Source organism: Genypterus blacodes, unplaced genomic scaffold, assembly GCF_046128005.1.
Source record: "Genypterus blacodes isolate CSIRO-AG114 ecotype Tasmania unplaced genomic scaffold, CSIRO-AGI_Gbla_v1 ptg000131l_1, whole genome shotgun sequence".
In the NCBI taxonomy this organism is placed as follows: Eukaryota; Metazoa; Chordata; class Actinopteri; order Ophidiiformes; family Ophidiidae; genus Genypterus; species Genypterus blacodes.
In genome coordinates, this window is record NW_027466933.1 from 772,409 (window position 1) to 794,110 (window position 21,702).

The 21,702-nt window shown below is 46.9% G+C and overlaps 1 protein-coding gene across 2 annotated transcripts in view; it reads left to right on the forward strand.

The window, feature by feature from the left end:
• chl1a (cell adhesion molecule L1-like a) overlaps window positions 1–12,255 on the forward strand; it is a 41,267-nt gene extending 29,012 nt beyond the window's left edge. Inside the window, exons 22-26 of one of the 2 annotated variants that reach the window (XM_076163448.1) lie at window positions 737–859; window positions 2,563–2,745; window positions 7,216–7,401; window positions 8,444–8,513; window positions 11,598–12,255. In XM_076163448.1, coding sequence (XP_076019563.1) covers window positions 737–859; window positions 2,563–2,745; window positions 7,216–7,401; window positions 8,444–8,513; window positions 11,598–11,823 — 788 coding nt within the window. In that variant the 3' untranslated portion in view covers window positions 11,824–12,255. The remainder of the gene's footprint in view (window positions 1–736; window positions 860–2,562; window positions 2,746–7,215; window positions 7,402–8,443; window positions 8,514–11,597) is intronic. The other variant, XM_076163449.1, reaches the window with a different exon arrangement.
• The last annotated feature ends 9,447 nt before the right edge of the window (window positions 12,256–21,702 follow it).

The window sequence follows — 21,702 nt, forward strand, 5'->3', positions numbered from 1 at the left end:
ACACACACACACACACACGGGTCAAACATTTACATGAAATATAAAGTTCAGTGTTCAGCTTGAGGAAGAGAGAAGAAGAAGAGGAGACAGTTTTTAATGAGAATAATTGCAGGAGGAACAAACATGGTGTGTGTCTCTTTCAGTGTCGCAGCCTGTTGTTACATCAGTGTGTTTTCCATTAATTTGCATGAAATGAAACAGCGTCAGCCCCCCCCCCAATTAGTCTCTTTCAGAGCTGGTCAACTGTCTCACCTCATCTCATTAGCATCATCACAAAGAGAACATGACTGATCCAGATTCTCGTGCATTTTAATTTTTCAAAATCCTCTTAAAGCAGTCGGATGATGAACAGGCTTGATATAACAAAGGAATACACAAAAACATTACACTTATATTGCAATTTCATTTAGCGTATCAGTTAATACACACACGTATTATCGTCAATATCTCTTGTTTTGATTAGGAACCTGTAATCACGAGCAGACATCACAGATCCAGACACACACATTAGTTCCACTTAGGAGGATGAATCATTCTACACTTTAAATACCGTATTAATTTTTGGACGCACAATAGAGAAAACCATCCATCAAACAGACAAAAGAAACTTCCACGACGCGTGATCAATGCCAGCATCATCAATAATCCTCCTGAGGCTCCGTATCGGACGCCAGATCTCTCATATTGACACAGAGAATGTGTCGTGGTTGCATTAACGTGATTGTTTCATCCACAGTTCCTGTCCAAGTGCCCATCCTCACCACCTCCAACGCCCAGAGGAGCTCCATCCTGCTGGTGTGGGGCCCGCCGCTACAGGCCAACGGCGTCCTGGCCGGCTACCTGCTGCACTATCAGCTCAGTACGTACACGCAACACGCATGTGCCGTATCCACTCATTACACAGCGACTTGTACCTTTGTCCCCCGTGGGAGTTTGTTCATTGATACGTTTCTCTTTGCTGTGGCGCCGTGCTTTGTCTGTTGAGTGAGGCGTCGTGGGCGAAGTGTGAGCACGAGTGTGGCTGTGTGTGTGTGTGTGTAGTGAAGAGGAGGGCTGAGAGGGATGAAGTGTGGACACGGTGATTGTGGGATTTTACTCTCACACTTTCATACTACAAGAGGTTTCACGGGGGTTGATCCAACATCACTGGCCTTTTGATAAACCATACGACCAAACAAAACACCTCCACCCACCCTACAAAAGGACAGTAGGTGGCACTGTTCTATTCTGAACGGCTCCAAGTCTGCCTGCAGAAGCTCAACCTGCCTGTGTGTGTGTGTGTGTGTGTGTGTGTGCGGGCGACTCTGGCTCGTGTTTTGACAGTTCCTTTAGCCGCCTCTTTCCTTATCGTCCTTATCTCCCATGGTCTCGGGGCGGCAGAGGCTTCTCTCTCGCTTTGTGCTTCTTCTGCAATTTCTTTTTTGCCGTTTATCGCTCCTGCAGGAAAAAAAGCACCTTTTATGTTGGGGGGGCGACGCCCGGGGTGAACAAGTGAGAGCGTGGTGGTTTCATTATGCCTGCCCTGTTTTCCTCCTAGCGTCCGCTCTTGTTGGCTGACATTTCTGAGGTCTTTTGTGTGAAACGTGAAGATGGAGAGAGTGAGAGAGAGAGAGAGAGAGTGAGATAGAGAGAGAGAGAGAGGGAGGGAGGGAGAGCGAGCCCTGCCGCCTCCACCAGCACCCACGGAGTCTGGCCAGAGCTTCAATACTTTCTGTCCCCTTCTCCTTTGTGCCTTCTCCCGTATCAGATGTCAGATTTCCCACTGATATTTCCACACAATGCCGTCTGTGGGAGGTGGAATTGATTCGCAGCGTTGCACCGACATGAAAGACGTTCTTCAGCTGCTGGCTCTATAAATACATTAATACACTTCTGTACAGATTTTCACCGGGAGTCGGACTGACAAGTTTGACGCATTTTCTCAGCTGTCACCTGCGACTAAGCATGAGCAACAGTAATGGCATCAGGGAGGAGGAGGAGGAGGAGGGGGAAGAGGTGGAGGGTTCCAGGAGAAATGTGTAGCCTTCCTCATTCTGCGCTCACTTTGATCTATAATGCATGCTTGGTGATACATTATGCTGCTTGTGAGTTCTACTCGTCGGAGTTCCTTCCACCTCCTCCACCTTCTTCGTTTGCCTCGTTGTCTTCCCTCTGATTTTTATCGCTCTTCATGTTACATTCTCTCCTCCTCCTCCTCTTGCCTTTATTCTCCCCTCCTCCTGCTCTTCCTCTCTGTCTCTTTTGCCGTTTATTTAATCTTTTTCCTCGCCTCCTGAGCTCTCTATCGCATCCTTCCTCGTCTCCTCCAGCCTCCCTCTGTAATGTATTCCTCCTCAGCTCACCTGTCATGATATGTATCTGTTATGTTCGATCTCTACATGAGCTGGCGTGACATCTCTTCATCTTCGCCCTCACTCAACTATTGACCCTCATTACTCCACCAACAGCACACAGTGGCAGAGGGACAGAAAACAGAGCTCCTCACAGGTGACCTCTGTCTGTGCTAGTCTCACTCTCCCCACTCTAACTGACATGACATCTTTCCTCCTTCCTCCTCCATAGTTAATGAGACCTCACTGGAGGTGGTCGACTCCAGGGAGATGAACGTCAGCGGGGCCGACACCACCCAGTGGCAGCTGGGCGGCCTGGAGGAAGGCAGCCTCTACCGCTTCCTCCTCAGCGCCTGCACCCGGGCGGGCTGTGGGCCGCCGCTGGCTCAGGAGAGCCGCACGCCGGCCCAAGCACGTGAGTGTATGAAGTCAGGGTGACTGGTAGAATGAGGAGGGAGAGGAGGGTGACAGGGTGTCGGTACAAAGACTGGTTGATGAAGGTTTTCTCCAAATTAACTGGGTCACGGGTCATTAGATTAATTTCATTAAAGAAGACGCAACGCAAAGATGGCTGCTATCAATAAATCAATGGAGACCAGAGAGCGAGATGAAGCATAGAATCGAGTAAATATTGCATTTGATCCATTTTTCATCAACTGATAATAATGACAGAATGTGAGAATACATAAGATCCCATGTAAAGCACGATGTCATCAATAAATCAGTGGAGAGAGAGAGAGAGAGAGAAAGAGAGAGGGACGGACACATTGTGCGTCATTCTCCTTAAAAAATAAATCATTCCGCACCGTAAATAGGATTTCCGCAATGCCTACAGTGATGAATTAAGCTTCAAAGGTCAAATCGTTTCGCACATCCGAACCTTCCTCACTTTGCTTCCACAGTCACAGTCTCCATTTCTGTCTTGTGCCACCGCGTTAGGCACAGCTGTTGAAAAGGTTAGGAGGTAATGATGAATGGCTGCTCCGTTATGCCGCGTTACAACAAAGAGCAGGTGCGCTTCCCTTTACCCTCTCGTCGCCTTCGAGAACGCCATCGAGCGCCGCACGCCGTACTCTGGCATCTCTTGCACAAGCTCAGGCCAGAGTCTTCAAAATACGACTCGACGCCTTTGACAAAAGACTGTAAAAGCGTAACGATATCAACCCGACTGAAATCCTTGAGGCGGCGATAGCGAAACAACAAATGGCGGCTGAGACGAAAGTTGGAAGATGCATGTGAGCGGTAGCGGGGAAAGCTTTAATGGAGGCTCCCCGGGCAAAAACACGTCCGCCAATCAAATGTGAGAAGTGCAAACAAACAGAATAGCTGAAAATTGTTGTGGGATAAACACTGGAAATGAGTCGGGTGATAGTTGAAAGCGACTGTAAAAACAATAACCCCAACGCTCCATTATGGGGAAATACAGAAGAGAACATGTGTGCCCAGCCTCACGGCCAGCCATTTCATTAAAGCTATTTAATCCCCCTGTGGGCTTAATGTTTCCTTTCGTAGGTGGACGTCCAGCCCGAGCGCCTTTAGATGTGTTGTTCATGAACGCGGCTGAGCAGAAAGCTGCGCGCCGAGATAAAAACGGCGGCGGCTTGAAAAGCTTCTGTCCTCGGGGCGCCTGAGTCACAACGCAGGAAAAAACGGCAGTGAGGACGGACGGAGTAGGACCACGGCGGATTTGAGACGCTGATTGAGTGACGGGGGAGCAAACGTGAAGGCGTGCGAGTCGTTGAGGTTTTAGATTTCACCATGGCTGCATAAAGAGTGTTCTGGTTTATAAAAGGGCAATTTACACTGATTGACAGGCCAAAACAAAACAGCCACGGACTTGTCAGCTAGTACGTGTGTGTGTGTGTGTGTCTAAATGTGTGTGTTAGGAAGGCAAAGAGAGAGAGGGCAGAACGTTGTGTAAGTGTGAGGAACATTTGTGATGGAAAAAAGGCAGAAGGAGAAACTGAGAGTGAAGAATGTGGCAGACAGACGAGATGAAAACAAACATCTTCACTATTAAAGACAAAGTGAGACATGTGCAGCGTCCCTCTGAAGAGACACACACACACACACACACACACACACTCAGCTGCAACTATTTGCACTTAATATCTGTCCACACACATTCATTAAGGAATGGATAAAGGAAAATTAACAAGGCTAAATTTGTCGCCATATTAAAAACTGAAGACCGAAAGAAACAACATAATCAAAACAGATGGAAAATTACCACATTGAACAAGTTGACGTGGAAACTTGCTTTATCCTCCAATTAATCAGTGTTATAATAAATACATATGAAGGTTGGTTTGCTGAAAATCAGGGAACCAAACTGTCTTTAAGTGGTAAAACTGTTAAATAATACAGATTCCTGATGAGGCCGCTCACATCTGAGGTCACAGTCAGAACATTTAAGTGTACATGAACATTTATATCATACATACAAATGCTGAAAGATGCCTGAAAGGTTGAAGACTGAATGCCTGAAAAATATTTGAATAGTTTCTCTACCTGAAAGTATGAAGAGCCTGAAAGTGTGAAGGCCTGATGGGAAATTTTAACTATTTTAATAGGGAATGGCTCAAAAAACCTTTAAAGTAGGAAACATTTTAAACTGGCATTTTCTAAGGATTAAATATGTGAAAATGCTGAAAACCCTCGAAAAAGAGAGGCCTGAAGTACTGAAGAATGTTTAAATGTTTTCTGTACCTGAATGAAGAAGCAGTTTGAGTGACAGCTGAAGCTCAAACCCTTTATATTGAGATTGTTCATAAACAACAGGTGCAGCCAATTAAGCAGAGACACATCCTGAAGGCAGGAAATGCCTGAAAACCACATAAAGAACAACTGACTCTCACACAAAGACTGTAACTGCAATCTAAAAACGGGTTGGACCGTGAGAACCAGGAGAACCTCCTGAACGTATGGATGTATTTTAATCCAAAAAGGCCCATTGTTGGGTCCTCAACTACTCAGTCAAAGTCCTCTCAGATTTCCCCCTCAGCGCCCTCTGGTGGCGTCACTGCAGCAGCATCGGCAGCAGTGAGCAGATTGCTCTTGCAGGCGTCCATCTGTGTTTGCGAGATTAACATACGTGCATCTGTCACTGCGTCAGTACGTTCACGTGTGGGCAGCTAAGCCAAGCCTGCAACTGTATGTATATGTGTGAGCGTGTGTGAGAGTGAGAGTGTGTGTGCCTGGTGTGTAAATGTTAAAGCTGCTTCTCCACATATCTGCAATCTGCTGCATTTCAATTTCTTCTCAATCGTCGGGAAGATTTGTCCCCGACTCCAGCTGTGGCCCCGCACAGAGCAGCACGTATCGCCACCTGTAGTCAAGTGTGTGTGTGTGTGTGTGTGTGGTGAATAGTAACCAAAGTGCGTTGTGTCAAGTGTTGCCCTCAAACTAGTAAACGTGGCTTTTAACTGTCACAGTTTAAATGAATGAATCTGCTACAGGTTTTATGAAGCACATTTGGATTTTGTGATTCCGATGCTGCAGTTAAGCTGCAGTAATTGTGTGTAGTATAGTTGTGTACTTGTACAGTGACCGCCATTAACCCGCTTTCACAGATAAAAAACACAAACTATCAGATCTTCACCATCTTCAGGCTTCTCTTTCATTCACCCTCTCCTTTTGCAGCCTCTCTCTCTCTCTCTCTCTCTCTCTCTCTCTCTCTCTCTCTCTCTCTCTCTCTCTCTCTCTCTCTCTCTCTCTCTCTCTCTCTCTCTCTCTCTCTCTCTCTCTCTCTCTCTATCATCTCCCAGACACGGCAGATTGCTCGGTCTATCCCACCACCCTTTATTGGGAATTGCTGCTCTATTTGAGACGGATAGAAAGTCGAGATGCCACATCTGCCCTTCGTGAGCCAAAGTCCCACTTCGCTCAATTAAGTCTGGGGCCTTTTGAACCGTCTTCTTTCAGGGTTTCTGCCAGCTGCACTGTTCTCTAGCTGCAGGGGGGGGGGGGGATCTTATTTACCTCTCTAATCCTCTCCCCCCCCTCCCTTCTCCCTTTCTCTCTGCTCCTGGCCGTTTTCCTTTCCTCCCTTCTCCTTCCTTCTCTCTATCAGCTGCCGCTCTGTTGAACATAAGCTCGTACGTGAGTGACACCTTTGCCAAAATCAGCTGGACCGCCAGAGGAGGAGAGCAGCTGCACACGTAGCTTTATGTGGCTTATAGGAATAACCGTGAGCTACTTTCCCTGCTCACACCTTTTTGCATTTGCAGGAATTTCAAGTCAAACCAGGATTCTCCCATAAAGTTTACATGGATATACTAACCTGTCAACACGCCTACATCCTATCATCTCTGTCAGACTGCACGCATGCTAAGGCAGACTTGCTTGGCTGTGCAGGTGATGGTAGCTGGCGGTTTTCAGAGCCGGTAAACACGTCGCAATGTTTCCACGTAATTGACTGACTGGAGCCGGAGACGGCGTACACGGTGCGCCTGGTGTCCAGGAGTCTGCTCGTGCTCGATAACACTAGTATTTACCAAGAGGTTATCCAGACGCAAGCCAAAGGTGAGACGGGGAGGGAAGGCATGGCGGTCGGTAGAGCTGAGCGATGTTTGCCCGAAGCAGCGGTGCATCATTGACAAATTGACGCCGACTGTGGTGAATGTGTGCTTTCATTTACTTGGACTTGCATCTTTGTGCATTTGCTTGTTTCCTTCCTATCTGATATTGTTTCAGAGGAGATAGAATCTTACAGCCGTAGGGACTGTGAGTCAAACACATCCACTCACACTGGAATCTATCTTGTTGTTGTGTTTTCACTCAAGGATGAAGTCGTTCTGTTGGGGTTTGTGGATCTCAGACGTGTTTGCGTGTGGAGTCGATGCTTCAGCTCTCTGAGTCTCTTCTTGCTTGTGTTTGTTTCTAGGCGTTTCTACTCTGCAGAGCAACATCTCCACCCAGGGTTGGTTGATCGGGACCATGTGTGCTGTGGCCCTGCTCACCCTCATTGTGCTGATAGTTTGCTTTGTGCGGAGAAACAAAGGCGGCAAGTATGCAGGTACGCCGCCGCCACTGCCGCTGCAGCGACAAGACATGTTCTCCATGGATCAAGGTCAGTTTGGTCGTCGAGTCGGATTCGCTTGTCGTTGTACTTCAGGAAATGAACCAAGATCAAATTCCCTCCGTAGAGGGTACCAAAACGATTCTGTCAGATTCGGTCGTGAGCGTGATCCATTTTGTTTGGTTGATTTCTTTAGAGTCTTTCTGTGATTTTGGTTCATCCCCTGACAGAGTGAAATCATCCCTGACCCCCCCCCCCCATGACCCCCCATGCACGTTGGACAACTTTACACGCCAAACCCAACACGCCCATCATCATTAACCCTGAAGTGTGTGTGAGCGCTGCCATAGTCTCCAGCATGCGACTGTGTAACCGTGCCGTCGCCCGTGTTGTGTTGTTTCCGCTGCGTTACTGTGATTACGTGTCTTGTCAAGTCAAACAATGAAGGAATCAGCCGGCTTTGTTCCGCACCTCCACTCCCCTCACCTGCACAGACCTCAGGCTCCCGGGCCGCCTCGTATCGGAGACACATTGAGTCCGACGAGTCTCCCTTCCTCTCCCACCGCTTCTGACATAAAGTGCAGAATATTTAGCTCTGTCTGGTTTTCATTCTGCCCATCCAGCATCTCCCAGAGAAACGCTTCTTTTGTGTGAGGATGACTGCACAAAGAGCTGAGGACACACACTGAATCTAAGGCTTTTATCACGGAGGACTCGCAGTAATGTTTACAGAGTCAGATGTAATCGCTTATTCACTCAAAGCCCAAAGTTCACACCTCTTCTTGTTTGCCTGCTAAGCGTCAGTGAGCTTTTGTTCTCATTTTTAATAGCGGCTGAAGCAAAAATCAGCAAAGTGGACTTTATTTTCAAAGTGAATCAAGACGAAGCAATTAAGTTAATATTATATAAAGCAAACGCTAAGTAGAAATGCGTTTGACTTCACCCATCGTGAACTCCGTCAGTGCGACAGCGCAATGGTCTCCCAGTAAAGTGCAGTTAGCTTGTGTGCGCTGACACACACACACACACACACACACACACACTTGGCTCTGTTACAATGGTGCTGAACATGCCTGTCCTCCCACTCCTGCAGTGAAAGAGAAGGAGGACCTCCATCCTGACGTGGAGAGAGAAATGAACGATGACACCCTCTGTGAATACAGGTGAGCCGAGTCGCGCTGGAAACTTGAGGAAATTACTTTTTTACTCCAAACTGCGTCAGGCTGGAGCGATATTAATCCAACAACCATATTTTAGATATTTCCAAGGCTCTGAGAGTCGTTTGTCTATGTCACAGTGATGTTTTTGTGCATTTCTCCCATCCCGGCAAAAAAGGAAACCATGCACGGATCGGCACAGAGGCTCTGCTGCCCACTTTAACGGGCTAAATCATCACACAGTGTAGTTAGTACAGGTACAGGTAACCTCAATCTACACTTTGGTTTGGATTTAGGCTCAGGCTCAGTTTGTGCTTAGACTGAGTGTGTCTATTCTCAGCTTACTCCTGTAGGGACAAAACGTAGAGTGGCAGAAAGTTTAGAGTTTGTGTGTGTGTGTAAAATCAATCGTATTAGCTCTTGGATGAATGAACGTGAGCTGCTGCTACTGTAGTTATTACGCCCACGTGCAGCTGAGTGGGCGAGCGGGTCTGTCGCCGGGACGACAGCTGCGAGCTGGTTTGGCTTTGGTCACAACCTTTGATGGTGGCGTTGTAATAAGCACTTTCACTTTTGATCCTTAAATCACGGGATCAAAGTCTTGTTCCTTTGATGCCTTCAAACGTATGGACACATGGACTCCTCCTCCTATAACTTAGAACGCTTGGTTCATTCAACGAGCTAACCGCTATAGCAACAACTATAGTGCATTGCGAGATCAACCTCTTTTGTAAATAAGCCGTGGTTTTTCCAGATGTAGCGTCGCATTTACCTTCCAGTTCTCATTGTTTGCAACAGAAGCACAGGTGGAGACGTGAACACAAACTAAGCTGCACTGCTGCATTCAGGAAAATAGAAACGTTTGACAATGGAGCGCAACAGAAACAACCTGCAATAGCTTCTTCTTCTTCTTCTCCCTCTTCTTCTTCATCTTCTTTTCTGCTTTGATATCGCTCATCATATTATTTGGGGCGTAATGACTCACAATTCCACACTTTGCTGCCAATTGCAGTCCTGCAATTTTCTGCCAAGACCGCAATTCCGTTCAACTTGAAAAAAAAGAAAAAGTGTTGCGCAAACGGCTCCTGCAATCAATGTCATAGATTACGCTGCTTAAAGATGCAATAAGTGCATTTTTACAGCCCGGCAGCACAGAATGACAATATTTGTGGGGATGGATGGGCCTGTGGATCAATACCAACCACTAAATGATTGTTTTTCAGATGTGGAGATCTCAGGCTCTCACCCGTTTTGTTTACGAGCGCTAACACCGGTTGTTGCCTCCCAACTTCTCTCTCCGCTTTTACACCAGAGAGGCAGAAGGTTACACGGCTGCATGAATGCAGATGTTTCTGTTTAAAATGCTCCTCGTGGTCGTGTCATGAGACGCGGCTGAGTGCTGCCCCCCTCCTGAGTGCTGTCGCCCCCCCTCCCTCTTGAGTGCCCTTTGCCTCGGTACAGTGACGTCTCCCTGACTTTCGAGCAGGACTCTCTGCTCCGTCTTGTGCCCTTTGAATCTCTGAAAGCGACAGACCGCCCGCTGTCCTTTCCCTGCGTCTGGTGGCGAACTGACAAGTGGCAATTATGTTCTGTGACGACTTCTCCTCTCTCCTGGAGGTAAACGCTTCTGCTTTATCGGCCGCAATCTGATCATGGTTCCCTCTTTTTTTTTGCATTTGGGAGCAATTTCAGCCGTGGAAACATTTTTCCTCAAGATGCTTTGGAATAAATAGAATGTCCTGTGTGTTGTGGTGACGCCTCTCTGCTCTCTTAAACCACCTCAGCATGGGTCAAGGGAAGGAGACCAATGTAATTCCCCTCTGCCCTGTGTTTGCCTCCATCTCTCACCTGCTTGTGGGAACTCAGGAAAGCTCGGGATGGATCCTGACCGGGGTCTCACGAGGAGCCGGGGTACAGAAAGCACTCAGCCCCTATTTTACGACGGCATTCAAAGTCACTGTGGGCGGGCTGCGGCGGCGGTGGCATTCCGCTGCTCTTAGATAACGGCCACTTATCTTGGGCGCCTGAGGGTCGTCAGGGAAAGAGGGTTTGATAGCGGTTGAAATGGGAGCCTTATGTGGCTTGCATGGTAAAAGGGTTCATGAAATGGGAGAGATAAGATTGGTTATTAAAAAATCCCAGTGCGAAGAAGCCGAGATATGTAGCGAGTGCGAGCCACGGCGAGAGGCTGCAGAGAACACGTCGACCTCAGTGCGCTGCCGTCATATACGGGCGGCGGACGCTGTGTTGGGAATACTAAACTGAGGCAGGGAAAGGTATTACCAAACATGGATGCTTTGGGGAATTAGAAAAAGAGGACAGGGAGGAGGGGAGGGGGTACGCCGGTGTTTTGAGGTGACCCTGCGTCTTGTAGTGAGACACCTGCGAGTTGGCCAGTTGCCAGGCCTTAAATTGGCATCTAATCTCCTTGGCCTGTATGTGGGCCTCTCGGGAATACCGGGAATGACAGGCTGTTTGTCTGGGATTGCACACACGTCTCCACACCTCCGCCTCTCTCTCTCTCTCTCTCTATATTCCTTCTTTTTTCTCAATCTCTTGCTTAGCCTTCACCCTCCACACACACACACACACACATGTGCTCCTCCGTTCTCACTGCTTAGAATGAGCTGCAATTTCCATTGCCGGCTGTAAAGAGATTTGAAATTGCCTTTGGTCCTGAAGCCTTGGCAATTAGCAATTAGTGAAGTGATTGTAGCAAGACTCCCCCCCACCAATACACACACACACACACACACAGACACAGTCCTGTGCTCCCCTCCCTGCTGTGCAGCCTCTGCATCCGTTCCTGCCTACCACCCGTAGTGATGTGCTGAAGACAGAAGAGCTCGCTTTGTGTGTGTCTGTCTGTGCATCACAGCATTTAACAGTCGATATGTACATGCTGCAGCTTTTGTGTGCATGCGTGGGTGTGTGTGTGTGTGTCTGTATGTGCAACGTTTCATTGTGTACTCATGACCATCCCTTATGTGCCGTTTGTGTTTTGGTGCTACTTCTGAACGTCTTCCTGGAGAAGCTGCTGTAGAAAGTGTTTGTTTATGTGCTGACCCTCTTTGTTGTTGTGGACGGCAGTGACAGTGAGGAGATACCACTGAGGGGCTGCTCGGCCTCCCTGAGTGGCGACGTCACAATCGGGGACAGCGTCAGCAGGGACAGCGTCAGCAGGGACAGCATGGGCGACTACGCCGACGGGGCAGGAGAGTTCAGCGAGGACGGCTCGTTTATCGGGGAATATTCAGGATACAAGCACAGAAGCTCTGTAAGTGAACATAATGGACCCGTCTCTGTAAGCGTCTAAAGCCGCTCACACTTCAAATTCTGCTCTCCCGCCATTAGAAATCATCAACCATGGATGAAAGCAATGGAACCTGACTTTGATAGTAATAATAAAGTGTTTTTGTACCAATCAGTCACAGCCACAGTGATGGAAACCCTAACAGACGTAACAGAACAATGCTTACAAAGCGAACAGTCTTAACCATAAACACATTTTATTAACATGCGTATGATTCATTAACACACAGTGTTACCTACATGAGACAATTACCATAAACATTTTACTTGTGTGTCAATTTGTGTATATTTTGTGTACATACTGAAGTATTTCTGAATTTTGTTCATATGCAAATGTGTGAATGTTGTCAGTTTGTGTGTAATTATAATGTTGTTGACTTCTGTTGTGCTTTTATATCATGACATCAAAGACCTTAAACATAACATGACACTCTGACATCATTGGAGTTATTTTATTTCGTATTTATTACGTAGAAACTATGAAACGTTTCAGGTCGGCTGTGCGTTTGTTTCTTCAACTGCGCAAAGTTAGACGTTGTATAAAATGTGAACATCTCTGGTGGATGTTGCGTACTGCAGTTTACAGTATAGATAACGGTCTGAGCTACTTCACCATGAGGGGGCGACATTGTGCCAAACTGCATCCTGAGTCGAGAAGACACCTGGAAGTTACGATACGATGAGAAAAAGAGTGGTTTGAGGGTAAAACGCCATCAGGAATGTGTTTGCGTCCAACTTAAGTTCTAACTTCATGGATGGTATTCTCTGGATCCACATGGGTTCATTCGTCAGACTGCTAAACATTTATGAAATACCCCAACTTACAAAAAAAAAACACATTGGTGACCTTCTTCTTCTTTGGATGTAATTTGTACATCTCTTCATTCCTCCAATATGAAAAGTTCCCTCTAAAAGCTCAGAGGCTTTCATGTGGAGTCGTCCTTCTGCTGAACTTTATGAATACACCACGGGGAAAATATTAACTATTTCCAAATTATCCAGACAATTTCATTCACAACATTCACACTGAACACTGAAATGACACAAACAAGACTGAATGAAGCTCAGCTTGTGCTAAAAGGTCAAACGCATTCCAAAATCCATGAAATATTTCTTTATCTCTGCGACGCACATGCAGCCGATCCTCACATGCATAATTCAGATTATTGAAATATTCATCAAGGATAGAACTCAAATTAAGTTGACCTGTTCGACAATCTCCCTTAAACAGCAGGAGCGGCGCAACAACGCTCTGAATGTTTCATCGGCCAGAACCTGAAGACCGTCGGCCCCCTGTGGAACCAGAGGGGAATGTGTAAAACCTTAGAGAACCAATTAGCTAAGCATCTCAAGCTCGATCCCTGAGTGGTAGAAGCAGCAGCCTATAGACGTGCGGACTGGAGACGCTCCAAATAACCAGATTGTTCTGTACGGACGTGTTACTATGAAGAAATCAAGGAGACAAAATCCTCCCACATAGGAAAACAAAATGAAGAACAATGGCTGACTATAGCGCGTCCTCGCCTCCAAACCAGGAGGCATAAAAGAGTCACACGGCGGAAAGTTTAGCCGTGAAATATCGTCAACATCGCAGTCAATCTCCTGCCTATTACTGTACCGGGTCCCATGGCTCCAATTATCTCGACCAAAGTGCTGCCTCCTCGCTCTTCCTCCCTCCGTTTCTAAGCAGGAGCCACGGCACCTTAGACGAGGCGGAGAGCCGTGCTAACGAAGACGCGACGAGATTGATTCGCCCCTTCGCCGGCTGTGCGGCATCACGAAGCAGCCCCTTACACGCATCAGATCCTCAGGCAGTCAGTTTCAGCCTCTACATGAGAAATCTCACACATTTCGGACAAAGATCCCTCCTCATTTCCGTTGTTTTCTAAGCCGTTGCACACGACAAACGTTCCCGTCTCTTATTCAGACCCTCACACCTCTGTCGCTCGTCTTCCTGTATCTCTTCACGTTACCTTGCAGGCCTCTTATCGCCGCCTTTTGAGACTCATGCGCTCTCCTGTGTTTGTATAGTCGGAGCAGCATGCGGCCATTATAAATAGCCATTGTAATCAAACCGGACGTGGGGTCGTGAGGTCGTAAAGCACTCGAAGCCTTGCGCCGGGATAAAGGTCGTTTAAAGAGATAATCCCCGTTTTGTTGTGGATTACGCCTTCAGTCGTTTTGAAATTGCTTTCTCCAGCCATGGCGCTAAAAATCACTAAACAACAACAGCAAAGATTACTGCGGTCAAAGCGTGTTTCTCTGCGATACACAAGCGGCTCTTTGCTCCTGTAAATCTATTTGGAACGCGAGCACGCAACCTTTTCACACTTAGAACGGCTCGATTTGGAAACAAGCGCAGGTCAGGATGTTAATATTCCCGAGCCTGAAAGGAACAATACGGTGTGTGTGTGTGTGTGTGTGTGTGTGTGTGTGTGTGTGTGTGTGTGTGTGTGTGTGTCTGTGTGTGTGTGTGTGTGTGTGTGTGTGTGTGTGTGTGTGTGTGTGTGTGTGTGTGTGTGTGTGTGTGTGTGTGTGTGTGTGTGTGTGTGTGTGTGTGTCATCGCTGGTGGATTCACACACACTGATCTGAGCTCAGAGAGGATCACTCTCTTTCTGTCAGGTCTGATCAAAGCTGATATTTGGGCTAAATATCCGAGAAATTGCCCGGCAGGGAGAAATCGATAAGAAGCTCACACACGCGTTTGTCCTGATAGCCATCAGCTTTGGAGGCTGTGAGGAGGCAGCGTGCTAAACTGTGGCGAGCAGGCGGGGGGGAGGGGCTTGCTCCTTACTCAGATGTTATGTTGATGCTGCAGCAGCCGCCCAGCGGAGCAGAAGGTGGCACGATGGCCAAGAAGACGCCATCAATAATGAACAGCGTCGGGTTCACGCAGAGGGGAAAGCCGTGGAAGGTGAGTCTAGAGGCGCTCTTAAGGAAGACCTCCTCCTCTTCTTCCTCCTCTTCCTCCTCCGGTGGCTTTTGAAAGGGATCGCACTTTGAGGAGGCATCAGTATCGAGAGTTCACACAGATCGTATGACTGGGGAGCGATGCGCACAGAGGCTCTCAAGGACGAGCCGGTGAGCACTTTACCAGAAAGGGTGCGGAGCAGAAGAAGGGGAGGTTATTTCACGGCACGTTTTTATTGAAACTTGCTTTGAAGACGTTTTAGACGAAGAAAAGGATGTGAGAGAGACGCCAGAGCGACCTTGACACGCGAACAGAGGCGGCGGTGTTTTAAATTCCATCTCCTTATTCGCCTTGGCTCTTTGTCTCTTTGTGTAATTTCTTTTCGAGTGGATGTGGGATGAATGCCTGCGTCCGCCTTGATGCTGACGACCAAAAGTATGCAGTCACATTGAAAAGGCCAGAAAGTACATTGGGCACAAGTACAGTTTAGAGTTACTTCTATACTCTCTATCTTCTACAATAGAATAAAGCACATTCTTTGGTGTTGCGTTTAGGTGCAGTGGTGAGGAGAGCAGCTCAACGTTCTTCAGGTGCTTGGAGGAGAAACGCTGCTGCTTCATATTAATGGCACCAACTGGAACTTTAGGCTGGTAGTGGATCTGCTGTTCTTACTCTGTTTTAAGAAACTAAAACAGATCCAAGTACATCATTAATCCCCTTACAAACACACACAAAGTGGAGCCTCCAATTACACTGAGAGCTTCCGTCTCCTCCAGGTCTCAGGTGTCCTCCCGCTCCGTTTCGTCTCGTCCCTTTGTCATCACAACGTGGCGCTAAACTCGCCTTCTGCTGAAATTTAATTTGTCTCGCCAGAATGCAAATGGAATAGGATGATTCTGCATACAGAGAATCCTTTTAGAGGGTCATTATTTCTCTGGTAAACTGCTTTAGATGCAAGCCCAGACGCTCGCAAATGCCAGCCAGCAATTGAAGTGGCTGTGTGCGTGTGTGTGTGTGTCTGAGTGTGTGAGTCGAGCAGGAGGAGGCAGGGACACTCAGCCATGGCAGAAACTAATGAGACATGCATCGGTAATATGATTACAAAGTCGTCCTGTTCTGTGTCAGGCTTAGGTGGGGACATCTGTGCGGGACACAGTGGACGTCAGGACGCTCGCTCGCCCGCTCGTCCTTCGCTCGCCTGCGTTGCATTAACTGAAAGCGACTGAAGGCTCGCGCGCAGATGCAGGAAACGACTCGAGACATTTCGGCGCCGGCAATGACAGTTTAACGATGACACTTCTGTCAACAGAGTCAAGTCACACACACAAACACACACAACTCAACAAACAACTATGTTGGAGGTCTGCAGCAGGAGATGTTCAGGTCAAAATGTCTGCAGTCTGAGGTAATAGACACTTAAGTGCTGCGTGGGTGGTGAATAATTCTCACCTTCCTTTCTTAGCCTGGGGGTGACAAAGGAACAGCCGGCCTCCATCCACACAGATTTCATCTCTCACTGACTCTCCAAAGCCTTCAGCAAAGCTGTGGGGAACATGTCACCCGGCAACTCTGTGTGTTCTCACTCCTACGAGGTCTACTGAGCCTGAACAGGACGCAGGTACGTCTCCTGCCCTCGGTACGATCGACGGGGTGCAGCCGAAAAGCAAGTTTGAGGAGGTGGGCTTGGTCCGGGTCAAGTATGAGCTCTGGAACATTGATTGATCCTGAAGCAGAGAGGGGGAGGTGCTCCTAGAGGTAGCTTAGCAAATTTCAAGATGGATGCTCTGATGCTTACATACGCCTCTTTGGATTAACGGGTTGAAGGTTAGCTGGAACCAACTGGAGGGTTCCATGAAATCTAATCAGATCCTTATACTGTATAGGGGTTTACACTGTAGAGCCCATCTGGCCTGGGAACGTCTTGGAAATTGCCTTGGAGGAGCTGAAGAACGCAGCCGAGGAGAGGAACATCTGTTGGGCTTGGCTTAGTGTGACTTCTTCCTGTTTAGATCTTCTGGTCCCCGCCCCTAGATAGCTCTTACGTGAGATTTCTCGCATAGCTTGAAGCAAGAGCAAGGGCACAGAACTAACAACTGCTTCATTCCTTATGATTTCCACACACATTTAATGAGCACATGAAAGACTGAATGCTCTCCGACCACATAAAGATACATACAAAACAACAACACGCCATTATATATACACGTATATATGTTGTATTTCTCAATGAGATGAAGTTACTCTGAATGGAGAGTTGTGTCTTGCAGTCAGTGATGTCGCTATCCAAGTCTGCATTGTATGGGAAGTTGTTTGTAGTATTTTGTCACCTTTCAATACCCGACACACTGCAGGTATCCCACTTACTACGGCCACAACAATTACTGCTGAGTCGAGTCAATACCGCTCTCGCACAATGACAACAAAAACTGAATATTATCAGCTTGACAACTGAGGATTGATGGCGAGGCGGTGAAATTGGATAGCACTGGTCCATCTAATCAAGTCTCCAACCGACTGAATTTGGTTGAACAAATGTCAGAACACGTCGCAAAGCCTGCAATTATTGCTCGTGTCTTGTTTTGTTTCCTGGGCAGTAATCAGCCTGTGGTGTAGTACAAACTAGCCGAGCAGGACAAATTGAGTTTGAAACCCAGATAGCTGGTTTTAGTATATTAAAGTACAAAAGGCTGGCAGCACAGAGGAGCTAAATGGACACAGGGGCAGAGCTTCTCACACAGTTGACAGCCTAATTAAATAGCTTACTTCAGTTTCCTGACGTTTGTTAATGAGCAAGTGATGAGCAGCACAGGATATCAAACAGAAGGGAGAGATACTTCAACGTCAATTTTTATTTTTCCAAAGCAATTCCTTTTTCTATGAATTTGTTCCTGCAGCGCGTTCAGTGGAAGAACCCTCCTGAATTATTCATGCAGCCTTCATTAAAGCGCCGCAATTTGCATAACACACAGGGCCGAAGAAGATGCATTAGGGCTTTTGATCCTGGTGTGCATGTCAAATAATTTAACACACAACCGGACTGCACAAAAAAACCAACAACTGCTGTGGATTTTAAATGCCTCAAAATAACTCCTAATAAACCTTACTGGCCTCAAAGTTTGAAATGAAAAACTACCACGCAGAGATGAAAGTGGGTCAGAGTGGACCCCTTTGGTGCAATAACCCACTTAAAGAAGTAAATAAAGTATGATTTTTGGCGCCGGCAATCTGGAGGGTATTTGTGTTTCTCCAGAGGCGGCGGCACGCAGCGGTGATGTCGTTTGTTATCATTATTTTGAGTGACAGCTGATGGTCAGATGTAATTTTACACATTTATTGTGATAAGTGAACCATCTAACAGGGATGTCAAGTCAATCTATAATTTAATTTACAGCTCATTTATTATTCATATTTAATGCATAATTTGATGGAAACATTACTATGATGTATAATATTGTATGATTGCGTAATGTGTGATCTTTGGTCTGAGTCATGCTTGTGCCATCAAATTATCTGCAAAAATCCACAAATACGCATTTTGAAAGACTTCATTTGACTCATTTACATACATTACAAACACTATGTGGCTCTAATTGACACAGGGACATAAATAAGTTTTGCATTTCAGGTATGGAGAGAGACGGTGAGACATTTCTTCAAAGCCATTACTCCTCTCAGCTGTTCAAACACACCAAATAGATTTCTCACAAATAAGACAATCAAGCACACAAAGAGAATCTTAACTAACCACATATAGGCGGCTGCTGTATTCTGTAGGAAATGCATCAGATTTAAGTGGCCAATGTGCGCATTTAAGGAGGCGTGTTAGATGTGGTTGTATTGTATCTCAGCGTGCTTATGCCTTCAATTTGTTTGTGTAAAGGAAAGTGAGCGTAATAGATGGAAAATGGCAGATACGGCGTGTGTAAAGAGCGTCATTTAGGCCGCGGATAACGCCGCCTGTAATCACACCCTCGCCTCCAAACAAACTCCTGGTGGAAGGTAAACGCCTGCGTGTAGGGTTCTATAGATTCCACTCAGTGCAGACTGATTGCACAGAAGCTTTGGTGCTGAAATCACTGCACAGCCATAAAATAAATCAGCTGATTAGACGAGTTGTTCCTCTTGCATGCTGGGTGGCAATGGAGGGCGATAACTGCTGACTTTGCACACACACACACCGAGTCACACACATGCATGCATACACAGAGTCACACACACACACTAACACAGGAGCATGATGGGTGTTGTGCATTTAGCAGGGCGCTCTGTATCTTTCACTGTCTCTTATTTGATTACAATCTTTATTCTAATCAGGTTATGTCCCCTGAAGGCACCGGCTGATGGTGGAGCAGCCGACGGTGCCGTTGTGGCGTCGACGCAGACACGCATGGATCATGGTTTGTGCGGTTGATTCCTCGGTAAATTACTGCTGCTTTCTGTTGAGGGTGACAGCGACAGCGGCTGTAAAAACACTTTAGATTCTTTACTTTATCGTTCTCAAGCCAAAGTGGTTAAACGCAGCGAGCGGCGTTCACAGGCTGCTCGTGTCAGAGCACAGACACTGAGCCCACGCCTGCCACGACTCGGAGGGGATTTACAGTTGAGCAGAGAGCTGTGGGAGCTCGGGGACACGAGCTCGGCCTCCAACTGTTCCGTGTTACAATTACAATTACAGAATATGTGTTTAATGCAAATCAATATGTTCAGCTGTATTTAACACGTGAACAAAACGTTTCTCTACAGGAGCCTCCTCCAGAGACAACACGTGTACGAGCTGAATGAGCTGAGACCTGATTTGCCCCCGCGGGAAATTAGGCTTGCAGAAAAAGTAATGAAACCCAAGCCGGGGCGAATATGATTAAAATATAAAATAATAAAATTTAGCGTGACTAAAAGTGCAAGTAATGGAAACGGACACCATCACCTAAACACACACACCTCAGGGACCGGGGCTTCGGTTGAGCTGGAAATCAACAGCGACGTAAAATATGAGACATAAAATGTGAATCAATAGCAGAATGTTAAAAGGACCAGACATCACTTTAGATCATATTATGTCCATGTTCTTACTTTGATTTAGGGTTTCAATTAGAAACTTTAGCGGTTGTGTCACTGAGTGCAAACAGGCTGTTTGAAGACAGTGTCCCCTTCCGTCTAAGCGCTGATAGACCAATCAGGAGAATTGTCACTGGAGAGCTTGCACACGCACCTAATCTGTTCTGTACAACTCTGTACTTCACTATAAAACTGAGTGAAAACGAGACAAAAGCACATTATGGGAATGAAAATCACACGTTGACGTCCATCTCACTTCATTCTGGCCGGCTGCCAGTGACTGCAGTGTTTTAACCTGCCGCTCTACATCTCTACGCTCTATGTGCTGCCTTTGGTGCAGGAGCTGCTTGTTGTTGTTGTTGTTGCCATTTTGTAACTGATGTTTGGGTTTTTCCCCAGCACCTGAGCAGAGACCCAGGATGAAATATTGGTCTTGTTTCCTCTTTTTCTGTTGATGAATAACCACCGTCCTTTATGAACGACGATGAAGGACGATGGGACGATGCACTGAACTTCACTCTCCACAGTTCCCCTTGTGTGAACCTCAGATTCAGGAGGAAGCTGAGGACTTTCGTTTGTTAGACTCGTCACTCAGCCCGTCTTGCATGTTATTACAATCAGCTGGTCGTCTCCTCCCCTGAGGCGCCTCCTGCTCTTCCTCCACCTCTTCCTCCGACGCCTCCACTGCTCTCCATCTAAATCTATCTCATTTGCCTCCATTTCCCTCCATCTCCTGCATGACTTCACGGCTCCTCATTTGTCCTCCATTGTCTTGGCTGAAAGCGCGGGGAGAGGCACAACGGGAAGCCTCTTCCTCAATTAGCGGTCAGTCATCCTCCTCTGGAATCCGTCGAGTCCTACCCACCTCGTTTATTCACTCTTCAACCTTCCCTCCTCTTAACTTCCCCCCCCACACACACACACACCTCCCCTGCACACACCCGCCCGCCTGGGAGAAATCACTCCTGACGTGTGTGATTACTAGAAAGCATCTCGCAGTCGTTTCCCATCATACTTATCATACATTCAGCTGTAATTGAACCTCATCCTGCGCCCGGCGAGGCGGAGTGAGCATTTGGGTCTCTTCTATGTGTCATCTTGTGTGTGTGGATGGAGATAACCTTCACATTCCTCACCGAGGCAGAAGGAGTCAAAGCAGTTAGCAGCACATTGTTCAGATCCACCCGAGTCAGTGTTTATGAGCAGAGTTCAATAACTGTCTGTAACTGAATGTCCCCGGATCGGGCATATGAGGTTTTCACCCAACAATAAGATCAACCAAATGTCTTGAATCTACCCAACAACCTTATATAAATCTGCATCAAAAAATAGTTCAAGTAAAATGACCAAATACCGTGACTTTGACCTTCAATTCTTAGAAATATCCCTCAACTATCTGAAGTGAATCTGCTGTTTGGAGTTTTCAGCCCCAAAACAGCAACACTTTGTGAACTTGGGCCCGGCTGGCTTTAAAGTCTTTCCTTTCCAAAGGGACTAAAGCCATCAGATTAATGTGGTGGAGTAAAAACTACAATATTTCCCTCTGGAAAGTAGTGGGGTTGAGGTAGTAAATGAAACAAAATGGATAATACTCCAATAAAGAAGCTCAAACTTGTTCTTAAGTACAGTAAGAAGTAGAAAAACAGCCGTTTCCCGCCCATCAGTGTCGTCTCCGTCTTCATTTTGGATGCACTGAAGTGGAGTGAGGAGTATATACAGTAAATATTTCATGATGGTGACATTTTGGCAGTAAAAACACACATAACCTCTCAGGCTGAAGACACGACGGCGCCAAGCGAAGGAGGAAGCGCAGAGCGTTTTATCTCTTTGACTTCTTTGCCCCCCTGAGCTCCAGTAAAACGCTTGGCTCTCACACCAGCTGATGTATAATCATTAATTTGTGATGATTCCTGGAT